The sequence below is a fragment of the Sphaeramia orbicularis genome, chromosome 3, assembly GCF_902148855.1.
Source record: "Sphaeramia orbicularis chromosome 3, fSphaOr1.1, whole genome shotgun sequence".
Taxonomy (NCBI): Eukaryota; Metazoa; Chordata; class Actinopteri; order Kurtiformes; family Apogonidae; genus Sphaeramia; species Sphaeramia orbicularis.
In genome coordinates, this window is record NC_043959.1 from 2868207 (window position 1) to 2887455 (window position 19249).

Consider the following 19249-nt stretch of genomic DNA (forward strand, 5'->3'; position numbering starts at 1 on the left):
CACACCAAACCAAAACCAATTTTTTAAATATTTTTAACCGTTTTTTCCTTGGTATCAGTGACAATATTGTGTATTATTTCCACACCCAGTCCTCTCTTCTCCCCATGTAATAGTCAAATTCACATTTGTTTTTGTCCCCATAGCCATGTTTTACCTCTGTGTTTAACCCATCTGAGCAAACATACAAGTAGAGTTTGGCTAACACTGAAGGAAACCCCAGGACCTACTCCAGATCTAAACCTTGGCTAAAGACACTGACAGGAGAATTAACCTAGCATACAAGTTATTGATGGTGGGGGAAACCAGAGGGAGGGGGAACAAGCAGACTCAACTCACAGACTCAACTCAGAAGCACTGTGATCCAACCTGGGGGTAAATTCTGAACCTTCTACATGTGATGCAATAGTTCAGATATCCTGAAGAAACCACTTCCTTTGGGTTGTATTTTTATACCTCTCTTCTGACCATGATGCCCTTCCGGCAGAAAACCAGCTTAGCCACAGTCGACACAAACAAAGTAGTAACAGAGTGATGGGACAAGATGAAAGATAAGTCTCTTCAGGCATTTTAGCACTCAGGGGGCTGGCCAAGGGAAGGTTAACATCTAGATCAAAAAATACATTTAAAATCACCTTTTGAAGACTTAAATCTGTTGAAAGAACATTACTTCTAGTGTCCAGCACAAGTTTTATTTTTTAGAAAAATGTTTTTAAAATATTTAGATGGCATTATATTCAACATAATAGGGGGAATGTGAGAGTGAATGAATAATGGGTCAATAATGTAAAGCGTTTTGGGTGTCTAGAAAAGCGCTATATGAATCCAATCCATTATTATGATTATTATTATTATGATTATTATTATCATTATTATAGCATAAATGTATTTTTGCATTCTTTGTCTGTCAGTGCTATTCAAAGCATAACTTTGATCCTCTTCTATTGGACCTCTATCATTACTTATAAGTAGTAAGGTCAATTTAAAAACCTTTTGCTACTCTTTTTACAGTGGTTACAAATATCTAATAAACTGAGATAAATATATGTTAAAATGTATTAAGGTATCTGACTTTGTAGATATCATATATATATATATATATATATATATATATATATATACACACACACACACACACACATATATGTGGGGGCAAATTCTGATGTTTCATATATATATATATATATATATATATATATATATATATATATATATATATATATATATATATATATGTGTGTGTGTGTATATACACAAAAATAGGCTGAGTAAACAATTGAAACTTGGAATTATTCTCCCTTGTCCATTTGTTACCATAATGGCTGTGTCCATCCGTCACCAAAACACTGAACAAAACTCTTACTATTTTATAGTTCATATATTGGAGAAAATACAAACTGTTCACTGTTTTGCAAAATAGACACCAAAGAGGACCAACAGTAAAGATTTTACAGTTTTATGAAAATTGGAACCACACTTTATGGCAGGTTTTATAAAGTGGTCAAAAACAGATGTTAATTTTCTGTCTGTTACTGAGGGGTTTTCACTATTTTTAAGCCAGAAAATTAGGTTAAACATTTATTTAAGTCACACATCTAAAAGTGCTCATTATTCCCTGCAAAATTAGGTATCATTCATCTTTCTACCATAAATAGTTGTGAAAGGGCAAACAAAAATGTAGTAAGGCTGTCCATCTGTTATCACTTGGCCCGCCCCTCAGCTAAAAAAGGAATACATAAGGCTTTTGTATTGCCTCAGCTCTTTAGGAGTTGGGGGGGTGTTGTTAGTTCATTGTATGAACTAACATCCCCAACTTGTGACTGTGTTAACCTGAGCCACTGTGTCATAAATGTACTATCATGTTTCATATAGTCTTCTTCCATTCACTCTTTGTTTTACTTCTTTTCAGTGAACCACTTCCTTGTTGTCAGCAGGTTTTACACCTATAAAAGGAAGTGGGAGCGAAAGCTTCCACTACAACAAAACAAAAGACAAATAAATGTACGGATCACCTCACACTGTAATATGTAGTGACAACTTGGTAGTCGGAAGAATATGACATAATCTTTTGTGAAATGATAGTTCCTACTTCCTCATCTTAACAATTAGTTCTACTTTTCAGTGCTATCTTTACTTAAAGACTATATATATATAAAATGGTACAGAGTACTAATAGATAGCTTCATCACATGATTCAACAACACCTGAACCATAATTTCAACAAAACCAACAAGCTTGTGGTCCATGACCAGAGAAACTGGAAGCCTGCGGTCCTCATTTCAGACGAAGTGAAGGGTTGGAGAACTACCTTTATCCTATGACACATTCAATTCAATCAGTTTCCTGGTAATGTTACTCCATACAATATCCTTCATTTCACTGTCTTGTGAAAGTTCAGAAAATTGAACATTGCTCCAAAAGACAGACAAGTAATATTCAGTCTGTGTGACAGTGCTCATGACAACAAGAGGAAAAAAATATCATGTGCACAAAGGCCTTTACCCAATACTCATCATCCAAATCCTCTCATTTATCAGGAAGGAAATTAATATTCGAAACTGAATTGCAAATATTCTTACTTGCAAAGGACATGAGTCCCCCAAATCCATCATTGCTGCTGTTGGAAATAGTGGAGTTTGGTGAGCTGTTGCGGGAGTCGCCCTCCCCATCAGACTCCCCAGGGAGGCGTAGGCTGCTGGGGCGTAGAGGACGCTGTGCCCTGAAAAAAAAATGTCAACCAAAGGACATTAGCACAGTCTCAAAGACACAGAGACAGATTCAACATAAAAACGACTGAATGAGGCATTCAAACCACACATCACACCATGTAATGGAGAAATGACTTCAATGTGCTCAGATTTGATTCCCAACATTTCATAGTGAGTCAGAGCCTGTTTGAATAATGACAATGCATTTATTCAAGCGATGAATAAGTATAACACACTTGTTGCCGTTGAGGTTCTGGTTGAATCGAGGGGTGTACGACTCCACTTGCTCTTCGGCATCGGGGTCATCCTCAGTGGGGAAGCCATACTGAGGCTCAAAGTACGGGTTGTCATACTCCTGTTTTTTGTTGGCTGGATCTACCAGGCCAGCATCAGATGGAGGTCTGAGGAACGGCTGCGCGCCCAGTCCTGGAACAGGGTTTTGTAACGCGGCACTCGCTGATGCCTCAATTTCAGCTGGTTCCACCTGCTCCTAAAAATGCAGAACGAACATGTCCCGTCAGGAGGATAACTTGTCATTTTAAGTTTCTACTTAAAGAAGAATCTCTGTAATAAATCTGATTTGAACAATCATTGTTCTTTTGTTAATCAGGTGGGTTATTCATACAGCTAATAATATAAAAGTGAACATACGTGGTTGACTCCTTGGATGATTGTGCTGGGACTGGAGCTTGCCGTTGTGCTGGAGCTGGAGCGAAGAGGCTGCCCATCAGAGGGTTCAGAAGGCCCATCACCACTGGGGGGCCCATGACCTTCCCTAAAGTCGGAAAAGTCTTGAAATTCAACCTCACTTGCATCTCCCAGTGCAGCATGGGTAGGTGGGTCCAAATCTAGAGAACCGAGATAAACAGGATTTTTATGGCCGGTCAAAATACAAGGTTTGCGACAGATAATGGAGCTGTCAAGAAAACCAGGACTGTGTGATATGACCACAATTAACATGTCAATTAACACGTCATTTGAGGATGTGAAACACTGATCAACATTTTCATAATTTTCTGACATTTTCAAGACCACAGTAAAAGTATATTACTTAACTCTTTCAGTGCCATGGGCCGATTAAATCGGCTTTACGAATATGACCTTTGAAGTGCTGCGGGCCGATCAGATCGGCTTTGGAGAACACGCCAGATGTTACCGAGCGGTTTCCTGCAGGATTCTTCAAATATTATAAAAACGACGCGAAATACTGAAAAATTCTGTGGCACTTTTAAGGCTTTTAAGGCTTATTAGCCCCTTAACTGTCTGGCACCGAAAGAGTTAAGTAAATAGCCCAGTATATCGTCAAAGACAATAATCTTAATAATTTCATGCATGAATTGTTAATAAACTAGTAATATATTTTTCATAATCGGATTTCTTTATCATAATACCCAGCCATAATTGACACAAAATTCCAAAAGCCGAAAGGATTAAACAGTAAACAAACTGTTCCCTTAACTGTAGATTATTAGCCAATTTCTATGTAGCCACATGTTTTGGGTTCATTAAACAATATATTAATAAGATAATAATATAAGACTTTATTTATCCAACAAAGGGGAAATTCAAGTGTCACAGCAGCATTTACAGTAAAGTGAGCATAACAAATATTAGAAAACACAAAGGCACAAATATTAAAAGTTGGAGTTATTACTGCAACTACTGTAGCTTTAACTGAAGACTGAGTAACTGTCCACTGCAGTAATGCCATGCATTAAAGGGTTACATCAAACATGACTAATAAGATACGCATTTTTCTATGTGGTATGTTTATATGAATTACTTGGTCATTGAGTTTAAAGTAACAGTGCTATACCTTAATGAACTGACCTATGAGATTATGGACATATCAATACCAACTCAACTCACAGAATCTGAGCTTCCTCTGACAAACTTACTCGGGGTGTCTCCTTGGATGTCTCCTTGGATCATCTCACTCACAAGATCACCAAGTGAGGAATAGGAGGAGCTGGAGTCATCGTACGCCTCACTGTCGCTGCCGCTACAACAAATTACATGTGTTTTTGGCTTATATGTACCAATAGCAAATGATGGAATAAAGACAAACTAAGTTAAAGGTATGGGCTGGCTTGTTTTTTTCTCACCTGTCTGTGGGATCAGATTCATTTCCCTCATCCTCCAAGGGACCAGCCATAGCCTCAACCAGCTGGGAACTTCCATCATAAACCCTGTAGAGCACTGGCTGTAACTGGTGCGCATACCACTTGGGCTTGTCTCCAATTAAGGAGGGGTCAAACACATCTGAAACAGAGTACATAGTTTACTGTTAACAGTTTTTATTCAGTACATTTTGTAAAAATTACATAACGTTGGCCGGTCTTACTGTTATGTATCCTCTGAAAGGCGAGGTTTGTTGGATTCAGAGCCCATTCTCCATAAAATTCAACTGCCTGGGTGCGAGAAATTTTATCTGCAAAGCCACTGCGCCGCGGTCGAGATGCAAGAAAAGAAGATGACTGAAAAGCCACCACAGGCCGAGGGAAGAGGCGCAATGTGCGAGTGTGCATCTGAAATCCCTGGAGAACATTTGCAGAGTTGAAAAAGCGGACCATGGCGACCCTGTGGAAGAGAATCATTTAAATTAAACACAAAAAAAACCATAAGGCTTTAAAGGGGTCATATTTTGCTAAACCCACTTTTATTAGTCTTTGGTTCATGTGTATTTGTGTACTTGGACCCTAATAGTTCATAAAGTTTGAATTTGAACCCTCCAGGTGCTGCAAAGCTATCTTGATATTCATTTTGGTAAAAATCGAGTGGATTTTTACAATCCGTTTTAATTCCTGATTAATTTGTTACGTCTATTACTAGTTACGTCACAACATTTGCACAAATAAGGTCAAGACTTCTGACAAACATTTCTCCGAGTACGACATAACTGTTTGTCAGCAGCAGCGATTGTAGTCCATACTGAAAATATATCCAAACTTCGAGCCGATTACCTAAAATGTTCAGCTGTTGGTTGTATTAACGAACACAAGTGGCTGAACAGGACAGAGCAGCACAGCCAACACCCTGGAGGGGCTGGGGCATGAAGTTCCTCATATGCATTTAAAGGGCCAGCGCTCAAAATGACTTTTCTGGTGTCATTACTCAGAAATAGGGTTGAAGATGGACCTGTGGAGTTGAATTAATGAAGAATTCAGACCCAAGCAGAGCATTTACAGTTTATGTAGACCACAGGTAAATGTTTTAAAATTCATAATTCCATTTAAAAAAAGCAAAATATCACTCCTTTAAAGCATCTTTGCTCTATTCTGTACATCACAGAGATAATGCCAAGAATACCTGCTAAGTTAGTTTTTCCAGGTGGTCTTGTTCATATTTTTATACCATCTTTCTGAGTGCACTGCTAGAAAATTCTAACTTTACTGACAGGTGTGACTGAAAGCTTGTTCACCACGAGTCTGACTTTCTGAGCTCCTCTTTACTGTAAAAAAACAAACAAAAAAACTTCCAAACAATATCCATATTGTACTGTAGTTAAGAAGTTTAACTTAGAAAACCATCAAAATAAAACAAAATAAAATACCAGAACTTAATTACCCCAGAACATAATTAGCCCCCAGATTCTTTGCATTCCAACATTACTTAATATCTGTAGAATATTGTATTGCATTATAAGGTCTGTCTGCTAACGTGCTAATTAGTGTTATGCCTGTTAGCATGTATCAGAGTCTTTACATGTACAGCACATAATGGAATAAATAGCAGAAATTACACGCTGGCTAAAAGGTGTGGGTTGTTTTCACTATGTTTGCATTAGTTTGACAAGTTCCACCCATAATCTATATGTGTAGTTAATGGATGAACTGTGACGTCAACCCTTGGTTTCTAAACTGCCATTTTGAAGCCAGTAGTCTAAGATTTGACTGTCGCCATGTTGGCTTTTTTAGAGAAGTAACCACATCTGGACAAAAGAGACTGAGCTCCTGGGGGACGAGGGGTCAGGGCCATCTGCAAGTCAGAGGTGAGCAAATGCTAATGCTAGTTTACCGACACAGTAAACAGTAAACCTCACCTGACATTACATTACAAAATCATTTTACAGTCTCGTTGATCACAATAACATCTGAGTTGTCTGTCAAGAAAAAATGCATTATATTGCATAAATGGGCACTATTTATGTAATATACTGAGAGAAATGACAAACAGATCTGTCAATTACAGACTTTTATTAAATTCCTTTTTTCAACCTGAGTGCTAATTAAAAGAGCAATAATTTTCAGATGGACCAGATCACATATCAGAGGTTCAAAATAGAAGGAATGATAACAGACTGATTCCCCCCAAAAAACTGGTGTAGTATTTTTTGAGAGAAACTCTATTTTAGATTGTGAGAGTCAGGGTTTTTTTTTGCATTCTATTCTAGTAGTCATCAGTGGTATTATAATTTTAAGACACTTCTGAATAGCTTCATTTTGGGTCCAAGGTCCTTCAAGGTTACTTTATTTATACCCATGGGTAGATTTGTTTTGCAGACATAATGATTGCATTTGGTATTACAACAAAACATACACTGAACCTGTTCGGCAGGTACTTGATCGAGTGTCAAGACAAGACAAAAAGTGCTCAGTGTTCCACCTTTCATCAGTATAGCAGCATGGATAAGTAAAAGCATAAAATAAATAAATAAGATGTCTGGGATAAAAAAACAGTATAAGAACATAAAATTTAAAAATTAGAAGTCACAATAATAATAAATAGAGAAAAGAAATAGGATAAATAACTAAATAAGTAAATAAAGTCCTTGCCCCTTGGATTCACCTCTCATGCATTCCCTGCACTACCTATTTTTCCACCTATTATCACCTTTGGATCCAAAAAGATGAAATGTCAAAAGCCAAAATGAAAAGCTTCAACTCAGTGAGTGGTCCACAGACCAGTGGGTGGGACATGATGGTGGAATAATGAAAACAGTCATTCAAGACTTGCCTGGTGGCTACATCCACAGAATCCACATCATTGCCATAAATGAGGGGGTTGAACTCGGTAGAGGATGGTGAAGCTTTATCACGTCCAGGTGGAAGCAGGGGCAGCTCCTGACCTTCCTGAAACTTCTCCAGGTTCAGAATGGGTTGGGTGTTCAAACTCATACTGGCCAAGGCCTAGAGGAAGGGACAGTGACACAAATTAAAAACCATGCATGGGAGCAACACAGGAAACAGCACCGGGATGAAACACTCCCACAGTTGGCATCAACATTTTGGTATTAGTCTACATTTTAGGTGGCAGTGCAAAGTCATTTGCCCTCTCAGAAGAAGAGGAGCAATTAGTGCCAAAGTATTTGGTCACGAGGAAAGACTGAACACAGCTGTTCTGGTTTGAAGGTGTTGTCCCTAATTAATGATGAGATTGATCTACAGAGATCTCTGCCACTATTTAATGTTTTATCTACTCAGCAGGGTAACAAAAGACTCAAACAGGGTTTCCGCTGGATTCTGCATGGTACATTTATGAGTTTTAAGACCTTTTTCTCGTTATGACTGCAGTATTACTTTAAGATTTTAGTGTCGAGTAGGTTGCACTTGGATTGGACTTGAATAATGTTCCTGGTATTTCCTTTTCGCTTGTTATTCTAATTCTCTAATGTATAACCACAGATCCAAACTGAAGTGAATTCTAATACAAGTTGCAGCAGGGTTTAAAATCATTACTGCCTGCTAGTTTTTGCCAAGCATTTAATGTGTCTCTCAAGCCAGATTTCATCAATATGATCAGCCAGGTAAGGTAAGTAACATTAACAGAATGGATGGCAATACATCAACACATATCATGTTGTCACACTCCACTTGGACGTCTTCCAGTAAATTCCAGGTTGCACATTTTTCATTATAGTTTAGTTTTGCATTTTAGTTACACTATCATCATGTATTTAAAAGTAAGACTTAAATTAATGCCATTTTACAAAAGCAACATTAACTTTATAGTCAAATCAGTTTCTTAGACCTGTAAAAATCATCGAATTTTAAGACATTTTAAGGGTTCAGTGTGCAATGCTTAATGAGATCTAGTGGGAAAGTTGCAAATAAACAACTAAATGAATAGGTCTTTCTGTTTCCGTAACTATTCTGTTTCCTTATTGTAAACATGACAAACATGAAAATCAATGGGCCCTGTCACACCCAGTGTTCCTTTCATCCATTCTGGGCTTTTTGGTTAAGGGTATTATGTTTATGCATTTGGCAGACGCTTTTTTCCAAAGTGACTTAAAGGGGAAAACCAATCAAATCACTCAATCAATCAAATTTTATTTATATAGTGTCAGATCACAACAAAAAATGTTATCTCATGACACTTTATACATAGAGTTGGTCAAAACCAGACTCTAAGCCAATTTACAGACACCCAACAGAATCCAATTATAACTCTGGTCCATAATCAGATACAGTCAATGATATTTATGACCAGCAGAAACCCTGTTAACCTATATAAATATTATTAATTGCTATTTTCTTTTGCTCATTAATGAGCTCTCAACCAAAGCTTTAAATTCTGTATTTTGAGCATGTTACTTTCCTGTCACTTTGACATTAGTGCATGTTGATGCCTGAGGTGGGGGTGTCGCTTTGAAGGGGAGGAGCAGGGAGGTCAGTCACTATGCATGGTTTGCTTGGAAGGAACTGCTGCAGACTCAAGTTTTAATGTTTGGCTTTAGCAAAATGGAACATTTAGTTGCCGGGTCTGGATGAATGTTAACATCATCAAAGTGATCAGCTTCATCATATCTTGTTTTGGTTACAAGAACACTCACTGATGCCAAGATAGATGCACGCACATTCAGTCATGCTCAAGCCAGAGCTAAGCAGTGTATCCAAAAACTGGACCTCAACATTCTGACACACTGTTATGCATTTTATTCAAGTCTTGAGAACAGGAGACAAAGTAGTAGTGACAAGCAAAATAATGTGAGAGAATATATATCCGTGCAGGGGCATTACACATTCCACAGGAGGAGAAATGAGTAACCTTATTTTCAGAGGAGAAGATCTGCTTTTGGGTGATCACGGTCAACCTTACCAGACACTAAGAAGGGATAAGAGAGATGCCAGGAGAACAACATGAAGGCCGGCGATGAGTACTTTGTGATTGACACTGGAACAGCACATGATGGAAGGGTCATGACCATGGCCCCTTCAAAGTATTTTCTTTGTCTCCTTTCAACAGAACTTCCCACTTCTGAACTATGTGTTCTTTTTGACCTATACTGTTGAGTCACTAAATGTCACTCAAGTCTCATTTCATTAAAAAAAAAAAAAAATCCTGATTATTTTGAGATGATCTGTGCAATAAAATCAACATCCAGTTCACTATTAACATTTTCAACTCTAAAATTGACTGAAGAAAGGAGATAAGAAAAGACACATTTGTGTTTATGTTGAAAAGATGGTGAAAGAGCAAGAGAGGTTGTGAAAGAGAGGGTGAAGAATGAAGTAATTGGAAAAGGGAAGAGCAAGAAAGATTAGCATGACAGACAGTGAAAACAGACAAAGCAATAACCAAAGTTTAACTGAAAAGTAAGACTTCACTTTAGGGCTGGGCAATTTGACAATTCTATAGGGTTTCCCTACCATTATAAATTTTAAGTACAGTACCTGAGGGATTTCAGCTGCACCAAAGTCTAATTAATGTAAAATCAATGTGATCAGCAATTTCTTCTTTTTATTTTCTTTTCTGAAACAAAAAATGTGAACATCCTGAACAATCTCAATTTGTCCTATTAGAAGTGTGGCATTAATGGTTGTTGATGGCATTAATACTGATTCCTAGTTTACAGTATTTAGTCCACTCTATTCTGTTGTTTTGTTTGCCACTGACAAATTAGAGACTGACAAGATGATGACTTCAGACAGCAAAGATTTACTTAAGAGCAGAACACCAGAAGTGTAAAAATATTGTTTGTTCATTGTGAAGTGGTGGCAAAATGTATTTGACTACTGTGAGTGACCAGCTGAGGAAACACTGTGTCGTCACAGATGTATGGCACATGCTTAGCAAAATGTGGACACATTGTTCACTTTATCAGTGCACAGATTTATTTTGGGTTCCTTCTAACTGTTGGCTAAATAATACCATAATAACAATCCTAAATGTTACACTATGCGCACTCTTAAGCAAATAGCAAAAGCTAAATAAGAGTGTGGGGTTGAAACCAGGGGTAAACCTAAGGTTAACTTGTAATACCTAGCCTACATTTTACAGGCTCGGTTTTTTAACATTTCAGATGGTGAACATGCATCATGATTCTTAAAATATGATCATATCACTTTTTGGTCAGATTACCCAGCCCTACTTCGCCTACAGAATCCACTTAAAGACACATGAGAACCATTCATTGTAACCAACTGGGACTGATCAGTGGTTATAACTGAATGATGATGACAAATACAAAATAGCAGATCTTTCAAAAAAAAAAAAACATTAGTAAAATACTTGCAGTTTTAAAAGTATGCAATACATGTAAATCTTGATTCTTCAGCTGAAATTATAAGTCAACAAGTAGTCGTAAAAGTAAATAAATCACTCATGAGTACTGATTTATTTAAGTTTCTCTGTGTCAAGTGCAAGTATTTTCAGTGACTCTCACATGAGCAGCATTCTGTTTTGGCATCGCAGTCGTCACATATTCTGTATTTCACAGTCAGCTAAACAATCTCCAGTGACATTTTCTCCATTCACAGATATCAGTATTGTGAGCTTGTTTCCAAATATACAACTGCTAAACTGAGGCTTTGCACACTCCTACACACTCACACATCCGCACACAGGGAGAGCTGCTAATCACACACAGATACCGAACCGGCTCTGATTCAAGGCATCCTCCACAACATGGGCTTTCAAAGAACTGTTAAAAACATGAAGTATATACTGTATGTGGCAACAGAGTATGTTACTTGTGTCCACACTGACAATTAATAACTAACATCAAGTGACTGGGGAAATAGTTACTTGCACATTCCAAATGATTGCAATTTGACTGACCAACATCCCATTTGATCCAATATATTATAAATTTATTGATATTAGAATATATGTATTCTCCAGAAGTGCCAGCTGTTGGCTAAAGAGTCGACTACTCTAGTAGAGCTGGAAACTTCATTACATTAATTTGTAATTATTAAAACATAGTTTAAGTTGAAAATTTCTAGTATGTATACATTTTACAACCATTAGCCTTAACTTCGAAACAGTGCTCTATATGAACATCTGCATGAGAGGTTGTGTTCTGAAAACTACACATAAGTCATCTTCGGTGTTTAGGTTTAGTAAGTATTACTAAATTAACTGATGACAAAACACAAGAAGAACTGCAATGATTGCAGAGACCATAAACTGTTTATAAAGATGGATGTAGTGACAGGTAGATATGCAATCAGCCAATTAATAAATAAGATAAAATGTACCAATGACAGTGAATGTCAGGCGCTGTTTCAGAAGGTTCGTGTCTGATTCCATCTGAGCTACAGCCATGCATGAATCTCTGCTGCCTGAACTATAACAATAAATGATGGTAATATGGACACGCAGAACAGTAGTTCTTTTAAGGCAAGTTCATTGCGAGCTTAGCCCGCTAACCGTTAGATTAGCATAGCGTTAGCATGTGAAGTGATAAAACAATGTGAGAACAAAGTAAACAAATTGACATGGGTAATGGCACTGCTGCGATACAGTGAATGAGCCAAGTGGGATTTTATTTATACCTCCAATAAATTTTCACCTAAGCCATTTCCTGAATTTTTATGTGGATTTCATCAGGCACATGATTTGTATAAAAATTATTATTCAGATCAGTTTTTAATCAACTATTCAATGCTATAAAAACAGGTGACAGCTGTAATAACCAATATCTATCAACAATCAAGACTAGATCATATCTTTACTGCACATACTATGACATCTAATTGCAGGACATCTCATGTAAAAACAGGATTTTGGATTCACTTTTATACAGCAGGGGGAAGTGGTGTCATGTCATCCATCTCTATATCCAGACAGAGGATATACTTAGACTGACTATGAAAGCAACTTAAAATACCAAAAACTAGTCTACTGAAGCACTGCATTTTCCATACACCACCACACACATATGTTTATGGACTACATGAATGTTCGAACCAGAGAGAGGAGCTACACTATATCTTTGGGGAAAGTTGTGTGCTTCAGTCAAGTTTCCATATTTTGCAAAGCTGTATTGGCTGCAAACAAACCGCTAATGAAATGCTAGTCATGATTCTTACAGAGTGGAAACATGGACTGAGAGAGCTGTGGCCATGAATCAGAACCAGATTCTGGAGTTAGATGGTCAGGTTTAAGTTAGTTACTATCAGTATTACTAAAGGGTTTGCTTGGAAAGCAGGGTCCTAGCATCTGATTTTACCTCCAAGAGCTAGAGCATGCAAAGAAAACAGGAAAAAAGAAAACATTTGTTTGTGTTAGTGCACTACAAAACCCATTTCAAATGCTCTCATACCCAGTCTACAATACATCCAACTATGTTGAAGTAGGAAGACCCTACTCTTCACACCACTGAAAAAGAAGTGTTACATTGATAAAATACTTCAATTACTTGTCAGTCTTAATGCAACATTAGAAGATGGATCCTGGGTTGTTTCTGAATATTGACCTACCACTGCACATTGTTCATACTGTATGTACCCAAAGTGCCACAGCACAGACTTTCACACAAAATGGAATAATCAGACTAATCATATGCAATACCTGCTTCAGATGCTTCTTAAGTTCACCAGCTTCAGGTTCTGGAAGAGGTGGTAAAATCTCAGCATTGGTAGGAGCTATGACCTGCAGCACAAAGAAAAGAAAACATGCATTCGTAACATCATTAAAAGAGCTTAAGTGAGATAAGAATGGGGAGTTGACCACTGTTTTTAACTAACCTTGCTGCTGTCAAGATCCACAAGCCACACGTCATCTGGCATTTTGAAATCAGCTTTGTAGAGGAAGAAGCTGGCTGGTACACCTATAATATAAGGAGTGGGGGCAAGAAGAAGCTGTGGGAGGGATAGAACGTATTAGTCACAGATGATACCACAGTATTCAGAAATGCACTCATTTAAAAGTATGACTTGAGATCTAGGATGTATAAAGCCATAGGTAAGTGTTACCTGTTCAGCTGAGGCCATGCATGTTGGCAGCAGTGGGATAACAGGAAACATGTACTCCAGGGGGTAGATCATGGCTACAAAGGCCATGACGCTCATAGATAAAGCATTGTAGTCTCTGGATTGAAGAATGACCTGAGAAAAGAAGGGATATGAAATTAAGTGAAAACAAAACCTAAGGTAGGGAAAAAATGGTACTCTTTTACATTTCAATAAAAAAAGCTAATGACAACAGCATCTTCAAGTGTAATTAATACCACTGACAGCCAATAGATGCTCCCTCCAAAAACATCTTGTATTGTAACAAGTTGTATTGGCACAAAGTTTATTTAGACTCTGTTCATTTAGACCCATACCCCTTTAGGTTTAGAGGTAAAATAAAGCTTAATGTGGACATATTAATTCAGACTTTTTGAGCTTCTACTTCCTGAACACAACATATTTTTTTCCTGACAAATAGCCATCTGGTAATTCTGGTGAAGAATTAACAAGAATGTCACAGGATTCTGCCAGGCAAATGTTTCACGAAGTTTACTGTTTCTCAGTTACAACCAAGTCTGTTGCTAGGGCTTCAGCTAATGTTAGCATTAATTCAGTATTACAGTACAGGGTCTGTCAGCTAGCCTGTTAATTAGCCCAGCTAGCTTTGATTAGTTCACTTATACACAGGTGAAATTACTGTTATGTACTTTTATTAATACAACTGCATGTGTTAAATTTTAGCAAGAAGTACACTGACATAACACTAACAGTTAGCAGTGTGGTGCATATTTTCAGTTAACTGAATTACACTTGAGTTTCACCACTACGTCACTCTGTGTTTTCTGCGGCTCCAAAACCCAGACAACGGAGGCGAAAATGCCAAACTTGAGTCAGTCCACAAATGAACAGTGACATCACAGTGGCCTACATCCGTCTCTTAAATATAATAACATTTTAATCTTTAAAATATGTAATCTATGATTAGTGCATAGACATATTGCTTCCTTCTGACCATGACTGAAGGTGTGAACACCCATTTCCCTTTGCCTGCTGCAGAATATTAAAAACTGAGCTTTTATGAAAAATTCATCTGGCAGTACAGAGGAGGCACTCTGAAAGCTTTTAGGCAGCACTTAGTTCAGCCTGACTGAATTTAATGATGCACTGAGTTCATCTTGAAAAGAAACTCAAAACGGATGAATACAGGAAACAAGGCAGTTTTCTACAGATGGAGTATTAATTTGTGGTGCTGACCCTGAGGAGGAAAACGTGGGGAGGCTCCTAAAAGCAACTAATGACCACATACACTGTAGATTCATTATTTATACAGATTTTTTTATCCAGACATCTGCACTTAAAGCTTAATTGTGTGACATATTAGAGAATAAAATACTTTCTTTTCTTGCAGGGGACCATCTCAAATGTAGGTTCTGCAAAACAAACTATATTTAAACAACTGGGAAGGAAATTGCCTTGTAGTGAGTGTGGTCCTTGAGCAGTGCATTAGTGAATGCTGGATTTCGTTTCAGAGTTGCTGCAAATGAGCCTCTGTATCAATGTCTCTGTAAACCAAGATCCACAACAGAACATAACACCAGCATAGCCAAACAGATTCAGTTACAACCCTGCTGGTGCTATAGGTGTTAAAAATGAGTACACAGAGATGAGGAGTCATTCTTCACGTTTTTTAACCTGTCATGCTTAAACCTTACTTCACAGAAATGGATTCCATAAATCTATATCAAACAGAAAATGTCTTGATGGTCATTCAGAGCCTGTCTCAGGAAGAGAAGCTTGTAGAAACACTGCTACACACCAGAGGAAATCACTGACCAATCACAATATTCTATAAATAGCTTTGCTCGTCCCTTCCCCTAGAAACAATGAATCCAGTCTTTCTAAAAACCCAGATACATGTCTTCTGTTCTTCACTAATGGAAACAAAGGCTCTGCTTGGAAAGGTTAGCCATTACAATTTACTACTTCTATACTGATTCTGGCCAAAATTGGTCAGAGTGGTGAAATTTGGCAGAATGAAACTCACACTACGTGCACGATAAACTATATCTAGAGGGTGGTACCAAATGTCAATACTATTATGACATGGCTAGTCAGTTAAGATACATTTGAGTATCAAAAAATGTCTGAACATTTGATACCAAATTCTACTCCTATAAAAGGTAGAAAACATTTTATCAGTGTCACTACAATGCAGTAACTGTGTACTGCTTTTTTTGTAAATTTTTATTAAAGATATTACGATGAGACACAACTTGTCATGGTAAATATGATTATTCTAACTGGTTTATGTGGAAAAATGACAGGATTAAAGGTGTGTATTGGCAAGAATCTGGTGATACGATACAAATCACAATACTAGGATCACGATGCGATAAATCACGATATATCATGATAATGTTAAAAAGGCAATTTTTTGTTTGTTTCTTTTTTTTTATGATTTCCTCAAAGAATTGAATTACACCAGAAATATGCACAAATACTAAACACATTTAAATTTGATCAGAACAGGATCTAATGCTATATCACAAAATCTTCCTGCGTCAGAACTTAAATTCTGTTTTACAGACATTACAGTTTAAGATCCTGTTCAAATGTTCATATTCTATTAGTTCATAACTAACATCATACCATTATTTTTGTGCAATCCCAACCAAAGAACTAACATTATTTAATAAAAGAGTCTTAAATAATAATAAATAAAATATAAACAAAATTGAACCTCCAAAATACCTGCATTTGAATAAATACCCAAAAATATTGATACAGTACTTTTTAACATCAATACAGTATTGTGAAAGGAAATATCACAATATATTGCAGAACTGATATTTTCTTACACCCCTGGACAGGATGCCAAAACATAAAACTAAAGAGGTGAAACAAAAGTTCAGTTAAACTACACAGTGGTTGTTTTTTTGTTTTGTTTTGTTTTACATAAAAATTCAGATCAGATCAGATATAAAAGTGATGAATAAATAAGAAAGGTAACGTTTTAAGTTGAAAATGCACTTCTGGCCTCAGCAGTCAATTTGAGAAAATTATGAATAAGCTGCATGTAACTTATTTCAATATTTGATCAAATAAATCAAATATCATCTTTACCTTGTGCTCCAGTAGGACACAGCTGAGGACCTGCAGACAGGCATCCACCCCCAGCAGCTCCAGAGGCAGGTGGAGGGGGAAGTCAACCATGGAGAAGCGGGAGTTGTCTGGCAGGGCGAAGGTGAGCGGGCGTTTGAGCTCATGAGGCAACACTTCCACATCCACCCGCCTCTGACCAGCCACCGGTACCGGTGAACGCAGCAGCCGGTAAACCCAGGACTCAATCTCCCGCAGGTCGGCCAACAGCTGGCTGCCTTTCTCCTCTATGGACAGAGCACCGGTGAACACCCTCCACATGGTGTCTCTGGGTACAACAGCAAAAGACTGGATATCAGAAATCAGGCTTATATTATTAACCTGGTGGAATCATATTATCACTCTTACGCACTTATATAATCGCAAAAGGCTGCCATTTAAAGGTCCAAATTTCAAAGGTTTTAGGGTTAACTAATTTCGGAAACAGAAAAAAATAAACACAACCTCTGTTGTTGGACAATACTTTGATTTAGCAACAGTGAGCATGAAAAAGTATTTTTACGGGTTTTTTTTTTTTTTTATGTTTTTTTATACATGGGAGAAGTTTGTATTTTAGACTTGAAGTTAGGGCTGCACGATTAATCGATTTTAAATCGAAATCGGATTTTTTAATTAGGACAATTTTTAAAAAAGGGAAATCGTAAAATCGATTTCATCTCTCTTGTGCCTCCGGGCCACGCGCCTCCGCGTGCCCGCGGGCTACCGTAGGCTCTTCCTGTGACAGCAGTCTTTCACGGAAGTCTGTGTAATGACCGGACGTTAAATCTGTTAATGAACCCGCAGTACTTATACCAATATAAGCCGTGGCTTCACGCACGGATCCCGCAATTGAAATATAACTGCAAGCGGATCACTCATCTTACATTGTCCCGGATCAGTACCGTACTGTCTTCTTCCGAACCGGGTCCGGGTCTCGGGGTCATCAGCCTCAGCAGAGGAGCTCACACAGCCCTGTGCCCACACACATCCACCAGCTCCACAGATAGAATCCCTCCAGTGTGTCCTGGGTGGGTCTGTTCCACGCACAGATCCCCCAGTTTAAATAGAACCGCATGTGGATCACTCATATTAACCTGGTCCACGCACGAACGACTGATGCCTGTCACTGACTGACACTGGTATCACTGCTGTGGACCAGATACCCAGAAAAGAAAGAAAAAAAAAAAAAAACTTTAAAAAAAAAAAATAATTAATTTAGTCCTCTTACTTGCTAAATTTTTCATTCACAAATGTAAATTCTGTAACACAAAACCAAATATTATTTATATTTTGTAAGATGTTGAAATTTATTTAAAGCTGTTGGATAAATGTGGAAACAAAAAGGCTGTAACAACTATCAGTATTTGCTCTGATTTGGACATTTTCTTATAGTGTATTCCCCCTGACAAACTTATGTTATTTTCTTGTTGTATACATTGTTTGTATACTCTACTTCATTTCAAAGATTTAATGAAGAGAAAAAACAAAACAAAACTGTGGGTTCATCACGTGACACCATCACAGCTTTGAGGTCAGAGCAGTGGCTTGCATTGTGGGCTGCTCACGAAAACGACATGCTGACTGCTGTTGCCTTTTCCAGTTATACCCAAAAATCGAAATCGAAAATCGAGTTTTTAGAGGAAAAAAATCGGGATTTTTTTTTTTGCCAAAATCGTGCAGCCCTACTTGAAGTAAAAATTCAAATTGACTAATTACATTATTTTTCTTGATAACAAAACAAGTACAAACTGAAATTGTGTTACACATCATAATATACACAGACAAAAAACAATAGTAATATGACTTTTCACCTTATTGGAGCCTTATATCTTATTGGAAATATCTCCAACTTATCAGTGTAGTTCAAATACCAGCCTATGTGCGATATGACGGTATGGATCTGTGTAAGTTTTCATTTACCCCAGTCATTGTTCTTGGTAGTTCCTCTAGGTTGACACTGTGACCCCCAGGGCCACCCCCTCTCTGACACCCCAACACTTAAATTCATTAATAACACCTACACAGACCACTCCCCCCCTTCTCAAAAGAGTGAAACATGTCCAGTTGAACCTAGAAGGACTACCAAGAAAAATGACGCTATGCGGTAGATAGGAGTAGAAAAGTATTGTTGATAAGGTGATAAAACAGTTTTCAAGCATAAGTAGATTCTTCCTCTTTGACCATTTGATGATGTTAATAGTTCAGTCATGTGATATGAGCTGCACATATTTACGTCTAACTATAAAATGCCTGATTCATGCAGAAAAAAAAAAAGACAATTTT

The 19249-nt window shown here is 37.6% G+C and overlaps 1 protein-coding gene across 32 annotated transcripts in view; it reads right to left on the minus strand.

Moving 5' to 3' along the window:
- The window catches only part of madd (MAP-kinase activating death domain), a 71980-nt gene that overhangs the window by 35998 nt on the left and 16733 nt on the right, over nucleotides 1–19249 (minus strand). For 19 of the 32 annotated variants that reach the window (XM_030129261.1, XM_030129244.1, XM_030129205.1 and 16 more), the window contains exons 4-15: nucleotides 16952–17255; nucleotides 13850–13981; nucleotides 13622–13735; nucleotides 13446–13526; nucleotides 9696–9752; nucleotides 7662–7834; nucleotides 5050–5285; nucleotides 4811–4967; nucleotides 4604–4707; nucleotides 3357–3553; nucleotides 2942–3195; nucleotides 2577–2716 (exon numbers count right to left, since the gene is read on the minus strand). In XM_030129261.1, the coding sequence (XP_029985121.1) occupies nucleotides 2577–2716; nucleotides 2942–3195; nucleotides 3357–3553; nucleotides 4604–4707; nucleotides 4811–4967; nucleotides 5050–5285; nucleotides 7662–7834; nucleotides 9696–9752; nucleotides 13446–13526; nucleotides 13622–13735; nucleotides 13850–13981; nucleotides 16952–17255 (1949 nt within the window). Of the gene's footprint in view, nucleotides 1–2576; nucleotides 2717–2941; nucleotides 3196–3356; nucleotides 3554–4603; nucleotides 4708–4810; nucleotides 4968–5049; nucleotides 5286–7661; nucleotides 7835–9695; nucleotides 9753–13104; nucleotides 13114–13445; nucleotides 13527–13621; nucleotides 13736–13849; nucleotides 13982–16951; nucleotides 17256–19249 lie in introns of all 32 variants that reach the window. The other 13 variants (XM_030129342.1, XM_030129326.1, XM_030129318.1 and 10 more) reach the window with 2 other exon arrangements.